This window comes from Corvus brachyrhynchos, unplaced genomic scaffold (assembly GCF_000691975.1).
Source record: "Corvus brachyrhynchos isolate BGI_N302 unplaced genomic scaffold, ASM69197v1 scaffold115, whole genome shotgun sequence".
NCBI classification, from domain to species: domain Eukaryota; kingdom Metazoa; phylum Chordata; class Aves; order Passeriformes; family Corvidae; genus Corvus; species Corvus brachyrhynchos.
Window position 1 is genome coordinate 25,243,274 of NW_008239553.1, and position 14,597 is coordinate 25,257,870.

A 14,597-nucleotide genomic window follows, 5' to 3' on the forward strand; every position below is an offset into this window, starting at 1 on the left:
GGGCGGGCCAAGCCTCAGGGTCCCTCCCACAGCAGCCCCGGCCGCGGGTGCTTCCAGGCCAGGCCCACGTCCAGCCCTGTCACTGTGGCTCTGCCTGGCAATTGCTCTTAGCCCTGGCCAGCAGATTGACTTCCTGGCCTGACCGTGGGCCTGCCTCATGACCTTGAGGTTTCCTGGTTTCTCGGTTGGACCTGGCCCCCATTTGTACATCTGTCCTACTCACCTTCCTGTGCATGTGGGACAGCCCTGGGCAGCAAGGGACTGGCACAGGGAACTCCACAGCTCCTGGCACCCATCCTGCTGGATGATGTGCAAGGTCCTAACCGCTTGTGAGCACTTAAAGTTCCCATCATATCTTTTCCACCAAAACAGGAGTATTATCTCCTGGGTTCTAGTCAGATTCAGTCTGATTGATTACATTCAGTCTTCCCAAATTACTTGTCAGGCTGTTTTTGTTGAAACTCATCTGTATGGAATCCACTTGGACAGGAATTAGGATTCCTTTTTTTTTTCTTTTTAGATATTATTTTTGTAGGATTTTTGTTTTGTTTAAAAGTGTAATTTTTGTTTTCAGAAAATCTATTTTTTATCTGGGGCCATGTGTCTGCTAGTGGATATGTGAGGGCAGGAGGTGAGCTGTGCAATCAATGCCTTCAGGAAAGTGTTGTCTGGTTTGCAGATACATAGCTTAGGTACTTCACGGATATTTGAATTTGCAAGAATGTGGAAATGTTTGGTCTAAGAGTTTTGGTCTCACAAATGTAGCTGGGGAAAATGTTGTGTGCCCTGAACTGCTGTCACTGGGGACTTCAACTTTCATGAAGTGTGGATATTTTTAATTATTTTTGCAATGTCACCTTTCTGAAAATTTCAGTAAGAAACTACACTGTATTGTAGTCTGGGAGGCAGAGAAAAAAGACCATGGGGAAGGAGAGTACAGAAAAACTAAGAGGAAGAAGGAAGAAAAGAAGCAAGGGATGGAGATTAATACAAGAGAGAGGTTAGAAAGCAGGAGAAAAAGCATGAAGAGGTCTTGAATAATTTTCTGTCTGTGTGCTAAGAATATGCCTGTTCCATCTCCCTGGGAGGTTTATGCAGAGCCTTGTGGGGAAGCAGCAATGAATTGCTCCTTTGGATGCTAAGTGTAAAATTAAAACTGGCAGGGTCTGAGAGCACAAAACTAGGAAGCTAATTGCTCCTAATAACATATTGATTTTCACAGATTTCTGGCATTATGTCAGAGCAGTTTTGAACCAGCACCTGGTTTCTTCTTCTTCCCATCTCCAAACTAATGGCAATGAAGCTTCTGGCATTAGGATCACAAATAAATGCCACTCACTTTTTTGTCTGTACAAGTCTGTGGGGGTTTCAAGCATGATTTCACACATTGCTCCTATGCATCCAATATAATAGCTACCCTAAAAGTAGAAGGGTGGCAGAAACCTGCATGTATTTTCAACTTGGATAACTGTGCTGCTGCCTGTTAGTATTGTGCTGAACAAAGCATTACAGTCTCATTGCTGCGGGTGGCTGAGGACAGTTGAATGGATGCCTGTATTCAGGCAGAAGTCGCCAGCACAGGTGTCTGGGTGGCTGAGGTCATGTACTTGTTGCCAGGTTGCATTCAACCCTGAGCAGATTTGCTGTATGTGTTGCTCAGCTGTAACATGCTTTTCTTGAGCTTTGGGGACTGACTGTCAGGAAAAGGAAATAGGTTTTATTTGTATGACTGCTACTAGGCAATACCCTCCTCTGAACGGAGTATTTTCATAACTGGAGGGAATGGTCTGCTTGCAAGGAGATGTGCTGAAAGGCTCCCAGATACTCCAGATTGAGAAGACTTGCAAAGTGAGAATGAAATCCTGCTATTTTTGAAATCTGTCAAGTGCATACGGCACAAGAACAGAACATTGTCTCCTGTGGTTTTGTGGAGGCCGTTTCAACTATTTCAAGATATTAATTTTATCTACTTAATTGTTACGAGGTTTCATTGCATCGTGCTTGTAGCAGACTGGCCAGAGAAGGGACAGTAATACCTGGTTTATGCTACTGTGAGATGTCAGCTGAAACACTGTCCAGACTTTTATGTTATCTTCAGCAATTCTGAGTGTTCCTCAGGTCCTCCTTTCATAAGTATAATAGTAAGGGTTGGGATTTCTTGTCTAAGGGCAGTAGTTATCTGGCGATGGGATCAGTAAAGCTGAAGGACACAAATTTTACTGAAGGGCAGAGACTCATTATTACCATGCTTTTGGTTTGTTCTAGTCACTGCAGAAAAACTCATGTTTTCAAAGCTCCTAATGCATGGCACTGTGTAGAAGGAAGCAGCAGTGCTGGGACATTTGTGTCAGCTACTCCCACTCACAGTCCCGATATCCTCCAGCCCCCTTCTCGCAGCTATTCATGTGCTAGGGCCAGCAACTGTTTCATGCAAGGCACATCTGAACTGAAGGCCTCAAAAGAGCCATTTCATGCTTGACTGGATTTTCTAATACAATCTGCAGAGAGAGAGAGAGGAAAGAGAGCAAGGAAGGCTTGTGTGTACATAGGCATTGCCTTTGAGTGTATGTATAAAATACAGTACATTTAGTTCCAGCTTGCAGCTGTGGGTGGCAAGTGAAAGGTGCAGACGTGAGGGGGAAGAGAATTTCACTTTGAAAGGAAGAAACTATTCTTCCACCTTGAAAAAGAGGCTTTCTTTGCTCCTCTGTTTCTCGGCCAAATGAAGATGTGGGACCTCAGGGCAACACTGGCAACTGGTACCAGAGATGTGTGTAATGTTATGGCTGAGTGGGTGATGTGTGTAGAGAGCTTTCTGTGTACAGACCATAACAGTGTGTGGTGAACGCAGGTAAGGAAACTGGTGAGTAAGGATGCTGTTCACAGACATCTTAATGGTGGTCCCAGAAAAGTTTTCTTCTTATGTTTGCCTGTCCTATGACCACTGAGGTGCTGCACACCAGCTATTAGTGTGGTGGGTTGCTGCATCTGCACAACTGTTGTGATCCCCACTAAATATTTTGGAACCGTATATGTGTCTCCTCTGTCACTTTATCAGCTTGATATTTATATCTTTATTTATCACCTCATTTGCATATTTATTGCATTGCAGTTCTGTTTCTGGCCATTTTGGAGCCAGCCATGGTTGCTTTGTGGCACGGACATTTAGATCTTCCTCAGGTTCCCATCAATTTACGCTACTGTAGCATTTAACATTTAGACGTTGAGAGGAGTAAGGTTCAGCTCTGCCAAGTTCGCTGTTTCCTGATGGAAGTTCTGCTCTCATTGTCTGGGAAAAATGGGACAAAGGGCTGAAGTATAAGGAGAGCATCTAGATTCCAAATACATGTTTTGCAGTTGGTTAAATTAGATGGGCTGTTAACTTTCTGGGGGGGGGCGGTGGGGTGGTGGTGCCTGGAGAGAATCCCAGTCAATCATTTGAGAAAACTTCAGCTGAACTGAACTGGATGAGGTACTGGTAAGAGAGCTTTATGGATGAGTTACTGGTAAGAGAGCAATCCATCCATGTTTCTAGGAAGCTGAAGCAGTCAGGTTTTTTTAAACTCTGGGATTTTGACATGTAGTTTTATGGTAGAAGCCCTACATGGAGCAATCTCTACAGGTCTGTCTTTGGTGGGGGTTGGCTGTGGGGAATAGGAATGCTCTGATTCATACATTTATATATTTATGTAGATTTGTAAATTTTGCAGATGAAAATGCTTTTGAGCATATTCCCTGAAGAAACAATAATTGCCATGCTGTAGTGCTTGCTGCAGTTCTAACACAAGACTTTAATTCTACCCCTTAGAGGAGAATATCACTTTCTGCAGACAAGACCCTGAACAAATAGAGAATGCAAAGTTTAACTCCTTTCCTCGACTGAAATTCCAATTTTCCTTGACATCCTCAGAGATGACAGTAAAACATAACTTCTTTCTTCACTTTTTTTCCCCCCCCTCCTCCTGGCTTTCATTGTGCCTCTATCTTCTAACTTTTGCTGCATTTGAATGGCCCTTGCAATGGAGTTTGGTTTATTCCTTTCTTCATTTGCATTGGTTGTGTCAGCAGAACTCTACTAACATTGATTGTTAGTAAGTAGTGAAAAAATATAAAATCACAAAAAGGAACAAATCTGATTTAGAAAAGACCTGTTAGGAAATGCACTTTATACAGTTGTTTGTCTTTAAAGTGTTATTGATGAAATGAAATTCCTCTCTAAATAAGCAACAGCAAGAGTACCAGAAATTAGAACACTAGTCACTGTAGTTGTTACTGCTAGTCCTAGGGAAGGCTGGACTTCAGTGCACTGAAGGAGATTGCATTTTCTGGAAGATGTGAAAAACAAAGGCTCTGCTAGCACCTAATCACAAAAGGGCTCTCTCCTAACATGCTTGACCTTGGGAATTATGTGTCCAGGCTACTGCTATTACCAGTTGCAGTGAACACCACATCTTTCTTTGCTGCTCATATTTGCCCCACAGGGTTTCTAGATGCAGTTAAATGGTTGTTGCACCTTTCCCCAGTTACATACCTTTCTGTGGCAAGTGCTATGGTTTCTGTAGACACAGTGCTTTGTGGTAGATGTGGGGGTTCTTCAGAGGTGTAACTTCTTCTCATTTCTTGCAATTGTTTTCTGATTCCTTGCAGAGGCCTCTATCTTGAGCTATGATGGCAGCATGTACATGAAGATCATCATGCCCATGGTTATGCACACAGAAGCAGAAGATGTGTCCTTCCGCTTCATGTCCCAGCGTGCTTATGGGCTGTTGATGGCAACCACCTCACGAGACTCTGCTGACACTCTGCGCCTGGAGCTGGATGGAGGCCGTGTCAAACTCATGGTCAACTTAGGTATCGTATAAACACCTTCCACTGCCCTCTTCACTATTAGTTTGGGCTTGTGATTAGTGTTTTTTTTTAAATAATTTCATTTAATTTCTGTTGGTTTGATTGGATTGGATTGATTTCTAAAACAACAAACTTTTATAATTATATTCTCTTGCGGAGAGAAATTCTCTTCTGCATTGCTGCATGAAGATTTGCTGTCAGTTCTTCGTTATGGACAGTGTTGGTTTTTAAATCTTTAAGTTTTTAAGTTTCCTTTCTTGGTCTGGGACTGGTGAGCTCTGTGTGAAACATGCTACTTGGTCCATCTTTTGATCAGTTACATCCCTCATTCATCCAGCATCACTCAAAACAGTCAAAGGCAAACATGGAAAGGAAGCAAAATGGATATGGTGGCAAGCAGAAGCCCTGTGAACCCCCTGCCCTTTGCATAATTTGGTAGCATTTGATACAGCTTGCCATATTTTTTATATCTAATAAAAAAGCCTGGTGATTTTTGTTGTATCTTTATTAAAAAGAAAGTAACAATAGTAAAAGTGCATCCCCCCATCCCAAAGGGCTGTATTCTGTCTCCTTAGAGTTATACTTTCTCAGAAAATAATTCAAAAAGACAATTAGAAACAAGTCCAACAATAACAACAACACAAAAACAATTGGGAGTGAATGTGCTATTAGATTAGCCTCAATTCATTTTCTTGACAGTCTTTAGGTATTCTACGGAGTGAAATTCTTAAAGAATGTAAATGCATGAGCTGAAGCTTTCTTTCACTTTTCAGTGATGCGGCTTGTTGCTTCATGTGAATTGAGGAATACAACTAAAAAGAGTTTCTGACTCAAACAGGCAAAACTAACATCATAGTTCATAATCTTATACCTTTAAATGTGTAGGTTATTGTATGTGAAGGTTTGTGTATGGTCTGTTAGAATTTCTGTCAGCTTTCAAAGTTCTAAGGCCCACTGGAACAAGCTTTCACATTTTTTGTGCTAATAGTATCACCATCTTCAGAGCCCTTCAGAGCTGTGACTATCAGGAGCAAACCATGTCGCAGCTTTGTTTGTGGAATATGTTGTCCAGCAGTTGTCCTCTGGAACAAGCTTGCTGTTTAAAATTGCATCTGGTGTCTTTTTTTTTTTTTTTTTGCTTTGAAATTGTGAGCCAGGCCCTATTATTTTCTTTTTGAATAAGAAAGTGTAGAGAAGAAGATACGTCAAACAAGTTCATATCTCTTAAAATGAATGAGTGTCCATCTAAAAGTCTATAGAAACTCTTGCCTTTTAGTAAATAAAAGCAAAAAACCAACAAACTCCCCCCCATATATTTGCATATTTGCTTTGCTTAGCTTGACTGAAGAAGCACAAAGCACTATTGAGTCTGTAGCTGCATAAGAGCTGTTGCTGTCTTATCCAGACTGGCCTACAGGACAGATGGAATAGATGAACTTCAACTATGACAGTAACTTCTCAAATAAAGAGAAACAGCACTCTGATGATAGCCATCTCTGCCTATATGAACTCTAAGCGAAGGAAAATTTCATAGATTTTCCAGGGTTTCTCTGGAGAACAGCTCAAAAGAACTGCTGTTGAGGCTCCTTACATGTGCAAAGAGAATCTTCCACAAAACCCCAGAGCATCTGTGTATATGTGTTTGCGTTTTCTTCTGATCTAATCAGTTGTTGCTAAAAATCAAGCAAAATGAGATTATATTTTCCCCGTTTCATTTCTTGAAAATTATGGCTAGTTATTTTTTTCTCAGAAAATAAAATTAATCGCTGAAAGATTGGTAGTGGCATGATTCTGTTGGGGAAGTGATGGGGCAGCTGAGTATCTGCCCAACTCTACAGTATCCTCTTGTAGCCCAGAGCCAGTTCTTTTACTTTTCAAGCCTTAGTTTTTCTATTTGTTGAAAGGAGAATTCTTTGCACCCTGTGAGGGATGTGCTACTATTTTAGTAAGGACTGCTTTTATCACCTTTGGTATTCCCACATGAAAAGTACTACAGCATGAAAATTTCCAGACTTCATCAAAAATTGTCACTTTTTCTTCTGAGAAAGGTACCACTTGTTTGATTCTGTTATATCTTCTTAAAAATGAAGGAGAATTAGTGGAATTGCTCATTTGGGCATTCAGGGCCTCCTAGACTTAGACCCTAAGTAAATACGAGGAGGCTATATTTAGGTAACCCTGAATATATCTATTTTTTAAAGCTTACTCTTTCCTTTCCAGTTTTGATTATATCGTGCTGGCAGACAATATTTTCCCTCAGGGCCTGTCAACATTGTATGCCTGATTGGCATTGGTCACTTCTAGCACTCACTGGGGTTTTTTATGCCATCACCTAGCGTAGGGGTGGACTGCTCAACTCTTACTGTCTGGCACCTAAAAGATGTGGCTAAAGATTTGACAGATGGCCTACACATGTTTGGGAAAGAGGTGTTGTTGACAGCTTAATGCAGGGACAAAATCTGTGAGCAAACCCCTGTGTAAACTGAAGGCTGGTTCTGTGTAGTAGCAGACTGAAGCAATGTGTATGCCACATTTTGCCAGCTTTTCAGCTGGAAATTTTTGTGAGGTTGAATCTTCCCCAAAGTGACTACAGGCTGGATCAGTGGAAACCTGTCAGCACTCTTCTATGTCTGACTCAACAGAGAGGCAGTTTAGACTGTTGGAACGCACACTGAGCTTCACCTCTCCTTTCTTCAGATTTATAAAGCTGTCAGATAATGTCCTTGAAACAGAACTTTCCTTCTGCCAAAACAGCAAAGTTACTTTGCTGTTGAAGAACAGAATTTGAGGAGGAATCACCTTACCAGAGCCATTCATTTCCAGTTGTTTACTCTAAGTCACAGTAACTCTGTATGGAGACCGTTCATAGCCCAAATGTCACAAATGAGAACCAAATCTTTATCCAACCTTGCCAAAATCTCCTTACCCGTGAGAAACAGTCATCAACACCACCTCTGAAGACCTGAATATGCTTGGTGCTTACTAGCTATGTGTCAGTATCCCCTGAGGGTCTAACCTGTGATACATGTGTGTAAACAAGGACTGTTTTGAGGGGTGAGTTAACTGTGCTTTTCTTATAAGTCATTTAATACTATTACTAAGAGCTGTCTCTTTCTTCTCTTCTTTGATCTATTCCATTAGATTTCTTATTATCATTTGTGTCTTTATTAAGGTCTTTCCTATGTTGTTTTTTCTTTTCTTTCTTTTCTTTTTCTTTTTCTTTTTTTTTTTTTTTTTTTTGAATCTTCTGTGTGTTTCAGTTGTAAAGCTTTCCCATACCCCATCAGCCATGGTAAATCAAAAGATGGTATTCGACCCTTCAAAGGCCTGAAGCCTGCGGCCCGCACGGCAAACAGCCCTGAGAACAGAGCATACGGAGCAGCCTGCAGGGGCTGGCATATCCCTCTCACCCCTCAGCACTCAGTGTCCAAGCCAGTCAGGGGAGAGAGATACAGCAGGTGTGGGTGGCCATGGGCAGCTGGGGGCTTGCTCTAGAAGGTGGGAGGGAAAGGAAGAGCAGCAATGAATAATTCTCTAAGGAAGGGGGCAAGGAAGTTGCTTCAGACCTTTCCACTGTGGGTGCCAGAGGCCCTGCAAATCTTCATGTTGACAGCATGACTATCAGTAGTTTTGAGTTTTTGTTGTGTGAAGAACAGAAATCCAAATGTGATGCATATCTCACTTCTGCTGAGAAGGATTTTGAAGAAGTGGGTCTGGAGTGGAAGGAGAGAGAGAGAGAGAAATTAAGCAAATCATAGCTTGGAACATGCTTGGGAATAATTTTTGATGCTGAGATGATGTGCAGAAAGGGAAAGAAATGGCTGGTCTGATAGGGAGATCCACCTTCACATTTTTCCTCCCATTGATAAGTGGCAGGGTTATAATGTTGTACTGACTTTTACTTAAGAATATTTCTTTTTTTTTTCTTCCTGGCCTGGTCACTGGTGATGAGGATATTCAGGTCACCGGTCACTAGGATAAATATGTCCTGTCTCCTCTCATTTAAGGAAGTGTAACCATCCCTCTCACCTATCTTTTCCTAAGCTAAATCCTGAGGGATGTCAGAGCCACCTTTGCCCATCCAAAATGAAGGTTTTTTGTCATTTCTACATACAAATAGTGCAAGTAGGAGAGAGACAAAGAGCCTCAATATAATGTTGGGTAAGTATGCACAGGACTTTATCTGGTTTTCCCATAGGAAATAACTCAGAGTGAGCTTAGAAACAGTTTTTTGTCCTATTCTTGCCTAAAAGTACTCTTCCATAGCCACACATGGCTGCTCATCCAAAGGAAAAACCATTTTGTTCTCACACAGCAAAGGTGACTTTCTTTCTTGATTCAAGGATAAAACAGCCTGGAGCCTTAGCAGCATCAAATAAATATTACTATTTTCAGACAAAAAGATACAGGTGGTAAGAAGCACAGGACTAAATTGCAGATGAATGTTTGCTGCTAAAGATACCTCAATTCAAACAATGGATCCCTTGTGTTAGCTAACTGCAGTCAAGCTATTTAACCTTTTGGAAGGAGACTGTCTTTGGCCCGTTTTCCAAGTGATACGCCCAGATTCCATCTGAGCACTGAGGAAGGAGCTTCTGGTTTACATTAGACAATTAATGAAAAGAAAGTAACTGCAGAAGGTCTTCCCAGATAATCCTGCTCCTCATGCAGTAACAGACGCTACTTTCACTTCCCTACTATCCACCACATTCCTCATCCAATTGCTGAACTGGCAGGTGACTGGATTTACAGCTGTTCAGGCATACTCATCTCCAAAACCTATCTCAGAAATAAATACTGATAACAGGGCTGAGTGCCCCAGATGTTGATTCCCAGAAGTATCATTGGCCTGGTACTGTGCAGGAGGAATCCCAAGGAGTTTTTTAAATTATTCCTGAATTAACCAGATGCTGCTGTTTTGAGCACAAAGACCAGACTACACCTGCACCCTCACCACCAGGAAAAATCTCCTCTGCTTTGGATTTGTACTGTTGTACTAGTTATGGGGGACATAAGTGTTTTCTTCCTTTTTAAAAACTGATTTAAGAGAGAGAGAGAACAAATTCATGTATTAATGTTTTTGGAAAATTTTTGGATTGCTTTTGGCAAGGCTCAAAATTGAGGCAATGAACAAGAAACCTATGTATTTTCTTTGATGGTAGTGTGGATGGTATTTTGGTGCTGGTGGAGCTCTTAGCTGCCCTGCAGGATCCCCACTGACGCAGTTAAATGAAACCTGGATGGGGAGCTCGTTCCTTTGGAGTGCACCTGGGCATTTCTGTCTGGCACCCAACTGCATGGCATTGCAGACTTTGTGCTCACAGTCTGGAGATGTAATAGTGCTGTGTACTTGCAAGGGAAGCCCTCTCAGTGGCCTGGACTCTCATCCTTTGAAACAGGAATCTCGCAGCCAAGATAAGGGCTACACTGGTTTTCATTTTGAAACATTTCCCCCTTCACCTGGAGTAGCGTTTCAGCCTGAGGGTAAGCCCTAGGACGTATAGTTATTTTGGGATCACTGAAAAAACCCAAAAACCCCAAAACACAACTCTGCAGTCATCAACAAAAAAAAAGTAATTTTAATCTCTGATGAATGTTGCTGAGGACCAGCCATATTTCCCTTTCTTGCATACTTGCTCTTTAGTCCATAAGAAATTCCCATGTTGTTCCAGCTGTAGCAACTCTCTTGACCTCGCTTGCGATGAGACTTGAGCATCTCTCTTGCTGTGACTCTCCATCAGGTCAGAGAGGGAAGTTCCCTTGCATGTACTTCAGAGCTCCCTTTGCCCCACCCAACTCCTATAAGGGATATACCCACCACTGTATGGTGATCGTAGCAGTTGCTCCAGGGCTGTTTGCTCCCACTTTTCTGTTGCGGTTGACGACACATGACAAACCTAATCGCACAAAACCAAACCCAGATTTTCTCAGGAGAAGTTCTGCTTGAAAACAGACTCTCTCTGGCTATGTTACTCCTGATTGGTGTGTCCCTGCTCATTACAACTCTTTATTATTTATAGACTCTTGTTCTTTCCCCGCCTTCATTTTTTAAGAACTGTGTTTAGTGTCAGCTGCTGAAATAATTTTTCTACATCTGTCTGAGTAAACATAAAATTCGTCCAGTTAAGAAGCAAACTGCATTATATTTCTCTGTATTTCCATTCTATATAATCTCCCTTGCTGGGCCATATCTCTGTAATAAATACAACCATTTCTGGTGATTAAAGCTTTAGTTGTCCAGACAAGGTGCCTACTAGCATGGTGCTATTATTCATGGCCTTGATTTCCCGAGAAGGTCAGCATAGCCCAAGATATGTAATAGCACTGATACCATAGCTCTCACCCATGTTAGACACCACAGCAGTGGATGTTCACAAGGCTGCAAGTAGGCATTAATAAGTGAAAGATCCTCTTATGGATCATATCCTGAGATATGCTGAGCGTTAGTGTGTTAAAAAAGAGAAGCAATGCTCAGAAGCCCTCTAGCTCAGGGTCTCCTACCGCAACTTGCTTTCTTTGTGCAGACTCCTCAGTTACCATTTATTAGATTCCACAAGCACAACTCTGTTTTTCTTTCCATGTACCTCTCTTTGTCCCTCCCTTGCCTGTAACCTCAGAATGAAGCAGGGCCAGCAAAGGTTCCCAGATCTGCCACTTCACTGTCCATTTCATCTTCTTCCTGAACGTTACAAGCACCCCATTCAGTCTTAGCGTTCAGACAGCAAGATGAGATTGGGCTCTGAGGAACTGGCAGGCCTGGGGGCCTTTGAAAGAAACCCCCCCTCTCCCTGCCAAGCCCTAAAAAAAGTATTCCCAACCTCCAGAACTAGCTGAAATCTGGGCTGGGCGTTCGTGCGGTTAGCTGTTTGCAAGTGGCCATTTTATGACAGGACACAAGAGGGCAGTATATTAACCCTTTCCTCACCTGAGCGGACAGTGTCAAATGTGTCTGTGCACATACTAAAAAGTGTTCTGGGCTGGCTTTTGGGGGAATGAGAAGAGGGTCTGTCTTTGGGAGAGCTGGAAAGGGTTAAATATTGCACCAACAAATCTCATAGGCTGATTTTACAGGTATTCTGTGTTGACAGATGGTGTATTTTTGCAATAACAATAAGAATTAATGTAAAAGAAACCAAGTGTAAAGGTTCACTTTGAGCTTCAAGCTTCTTAGGGAAATTGCTGAAGGTCTCTAAAAAGCAAAAATGACACTTGAGTATGACTTGTGTCTTGAGGGAGATTTTTATGCCTTAATTATAAAATTTTTAATTGTAATTCACATCAGTTCATGGTCTGGAGTGGAAGATAGTTTTAGATTTGTAGGTTTCTATAAAAAGGAAAGAACTTTCTGTGTCAACATGTGGATATGTATGTATATTGGTATATTTCTCTATACATATGTGTATATATATATGTGTGTATATATATATATTTATGTAACAGATATTTACATAGAATATACTGTACATATACACCCACTCCTGAACTTGTACAGACTGTATATAAGTATAAAATGGCCACATCTCTTTGCGTGTGTCTGTCCCCGGAAGGGTGGACTGATTGTTTTTGGATGTCTGCAGCTGTTACCTTGAAGGATGCAATTTCATCTTTCATTTATTTTTCCCCATCTAGACTGTATCAGGATAAACTGTAACGCCAGTAAGTTTTCCCTCAAGTTTCATTTTGTTCTCTTTCTATATATATTAAAATAACTTTATTTTCTTTGCTGTTTTATAAGCTGTTTTTCTTTTCTTTTCTTTTTTTTTTCTTTTCTTTAAAAATAATCTCCTGAAATTGAAAGGTTGGGTGGGATATGAAGCTGGAGAGGGAGGAGGGAAGATCTTAAGGTGACTGTGTGTGGCAAATTTTGTATTAGGTTTCTCCAAGGAGGAGATGAACTGTTATTTCATAGCTTTGCAGAAGAACACCTGAGGAACCTGATGAGCTGATACTGTATTTCACTGGTAACCTGTTGGCTTTATGAAAACTTTTAAAGAACCACATAAGAATAACAACAGGTACTGTATGCACCTCTCCACTACAAAACGGCATGCATATTTAAAACCAAAACAAAACAAGCTTCAAACTCTTGCTTTATTACAGAATGGTAGCAACTTAACATGACATTTATTCAAAGTAATTTTTATTTGGGTATAGAATGAAAAAAAATTAGATCTTACATTTAGAGTATATTATATATACTTCATATATGTATGTATATATATGGCATTTGCCACTCTTAGGTTTCTATAAGAAATTCCATCTGAATCTCTGGGTCACTGAAGATTCCTTTCAGTATGTAGAAGTGGGGAGGAAGGATTATAAAATGTCTGTGAAAAATAATAGTGAAAGATTATGTCCATTTCTAGACTGACTGAGCAAGCCAAATCTATTTCTGTTCTACTTCAAAGAGTTGATCAAAGTTGATGTAGGCCTCAAAGTAAAACCCACTCCCCAAACAATGGAACTGTTTATCTCTCAAGTGTGCTTTGAGGCTTATCTGAAGTTGTAACCAGGTTCCTGAACTGGCAGATCCTCTGTATTAGAGTTTATGTGTAAGTATTTATGAAGGGCCAATGCCAGCTGATTGAGAGCCTACTTTGCACGAGACTGTGAGCAATTAGTTTTTTGGACTTGGAAAGTGGTTCGTGTGGGCCTGTGGCTGGAGGTAAGCCCTAATATACCATAGAAGCTTGTTCATGATAATTTACTTGATTTAAATTATTAAATTGTTATCTCAACCCACATATTTTACCTTTTTCCAGTTTTCCTCCTCATCCCACTGATGGGAGGAGGGGTGTAAGCAAGCAGCTGCATGGTGCTTAGTTGTTGTATGGGATTAAATTGCTACAAGTGGGATAAGTCAATGTATGACTCAAATCTTGACAGGTCTTGTTGAATTCCTTTTGCTCTTCGAAGTTTTCACACTAAATTTCAAGATAGAATGTGCAATAGGGAAAAGTGTCTTCAGTCTGGTAACTGAGATTGCCAGAATTTACATAGCACTGGTGAGGGCATTTGCATAAAAATAGGATCTTTTGCTTCATAAGAGTTCATACGCTCTTGCTGCTTTAGCTGCCTGTAACTCTATCAAAACACTTGCCCCATAGTTCATCTTGATGTGTGTCACCTGAGGATCCATGTCATTTCCTCTGGTACTGGACAACAATCTGATGTTGTCAACATCTTCAACTCTTGATGACAGCTGGCTGTTTAAAGGCTTAGCTATGGAAAACTATCTTCAGGTGGGAAGTCAGCTTTAGTAGCAAGTAGCAATTGTCTGTTTTTCATGCAAATAAAAAGCTAGCACTAATTGGAAGAAACATTCAAAAAAAAAAAAAGGAAAAAACAGGAAAAAGAGAATCATATAACAAGAGCAGTGGGCAGACAGTTTGAATTCAATGTTTTTGTTAGTTTCCCCATAAGCATCAAAACATCTTGAATCATTTTGCTACCATGCATTTTTAATAGTTGAGCCTGTTGCATTTTTAAATGCAGTCTTTCCCTGAAGGTCTACATTTATTTCTTTATTTAAAACACATTGGATCTTCCTAATTTATTTTTTATGATGCTTTGCTGAAAATGAGCTTGCCTACTCTTAGTCCCTCCAACACCTTGGTTTTTTTGCTGCCTGTTGCAGTAACTCAGGTCAGCTGTCCTGTTTTCTAGAGGGGAACCTGCTGGGGATTGGTGAAAACTATACCCTTGAATGAATAAAATATAGTTAGGCAGAAGTAGAGCAAATATCACTG

The 14,597-nt window shown here is 40.9% G+C and overlaps 1 protein-coding gene across 30 annotated transcripts in view; it reads left to right on the forward strand.

Moving 5' to 3' along the window:
• Positions 1–14,597, forward strand: part of NRXN3 (neurexin 3) — a 985,030-nt gene that overhangs the window by 344,033 nt on the left and 626,400 nt on the right. For 25 of the 30 annotated variants that reach the window (XM_017741724.1, XM_017741721.1, XM_017741722.1 and 22 more), the window contains 2 exons: positions 4,648–4,851; positions 12,478–12,504. In XM_017741724.1, the coding sequence (XP_017597213.1) occupies positions 4,648–4,851; positions 12,478–12,504 (231 nt within the window). The remainder of the gene's footprint in view (positions 1–4,647; positions 4,852–12,477; positions 12,505–14,597) is intronic. The other 5 variants (XM_017741731.1, XM_017741732.1, XM_017741706.1 and 2 more) reach the window with 1 other exon arrangement.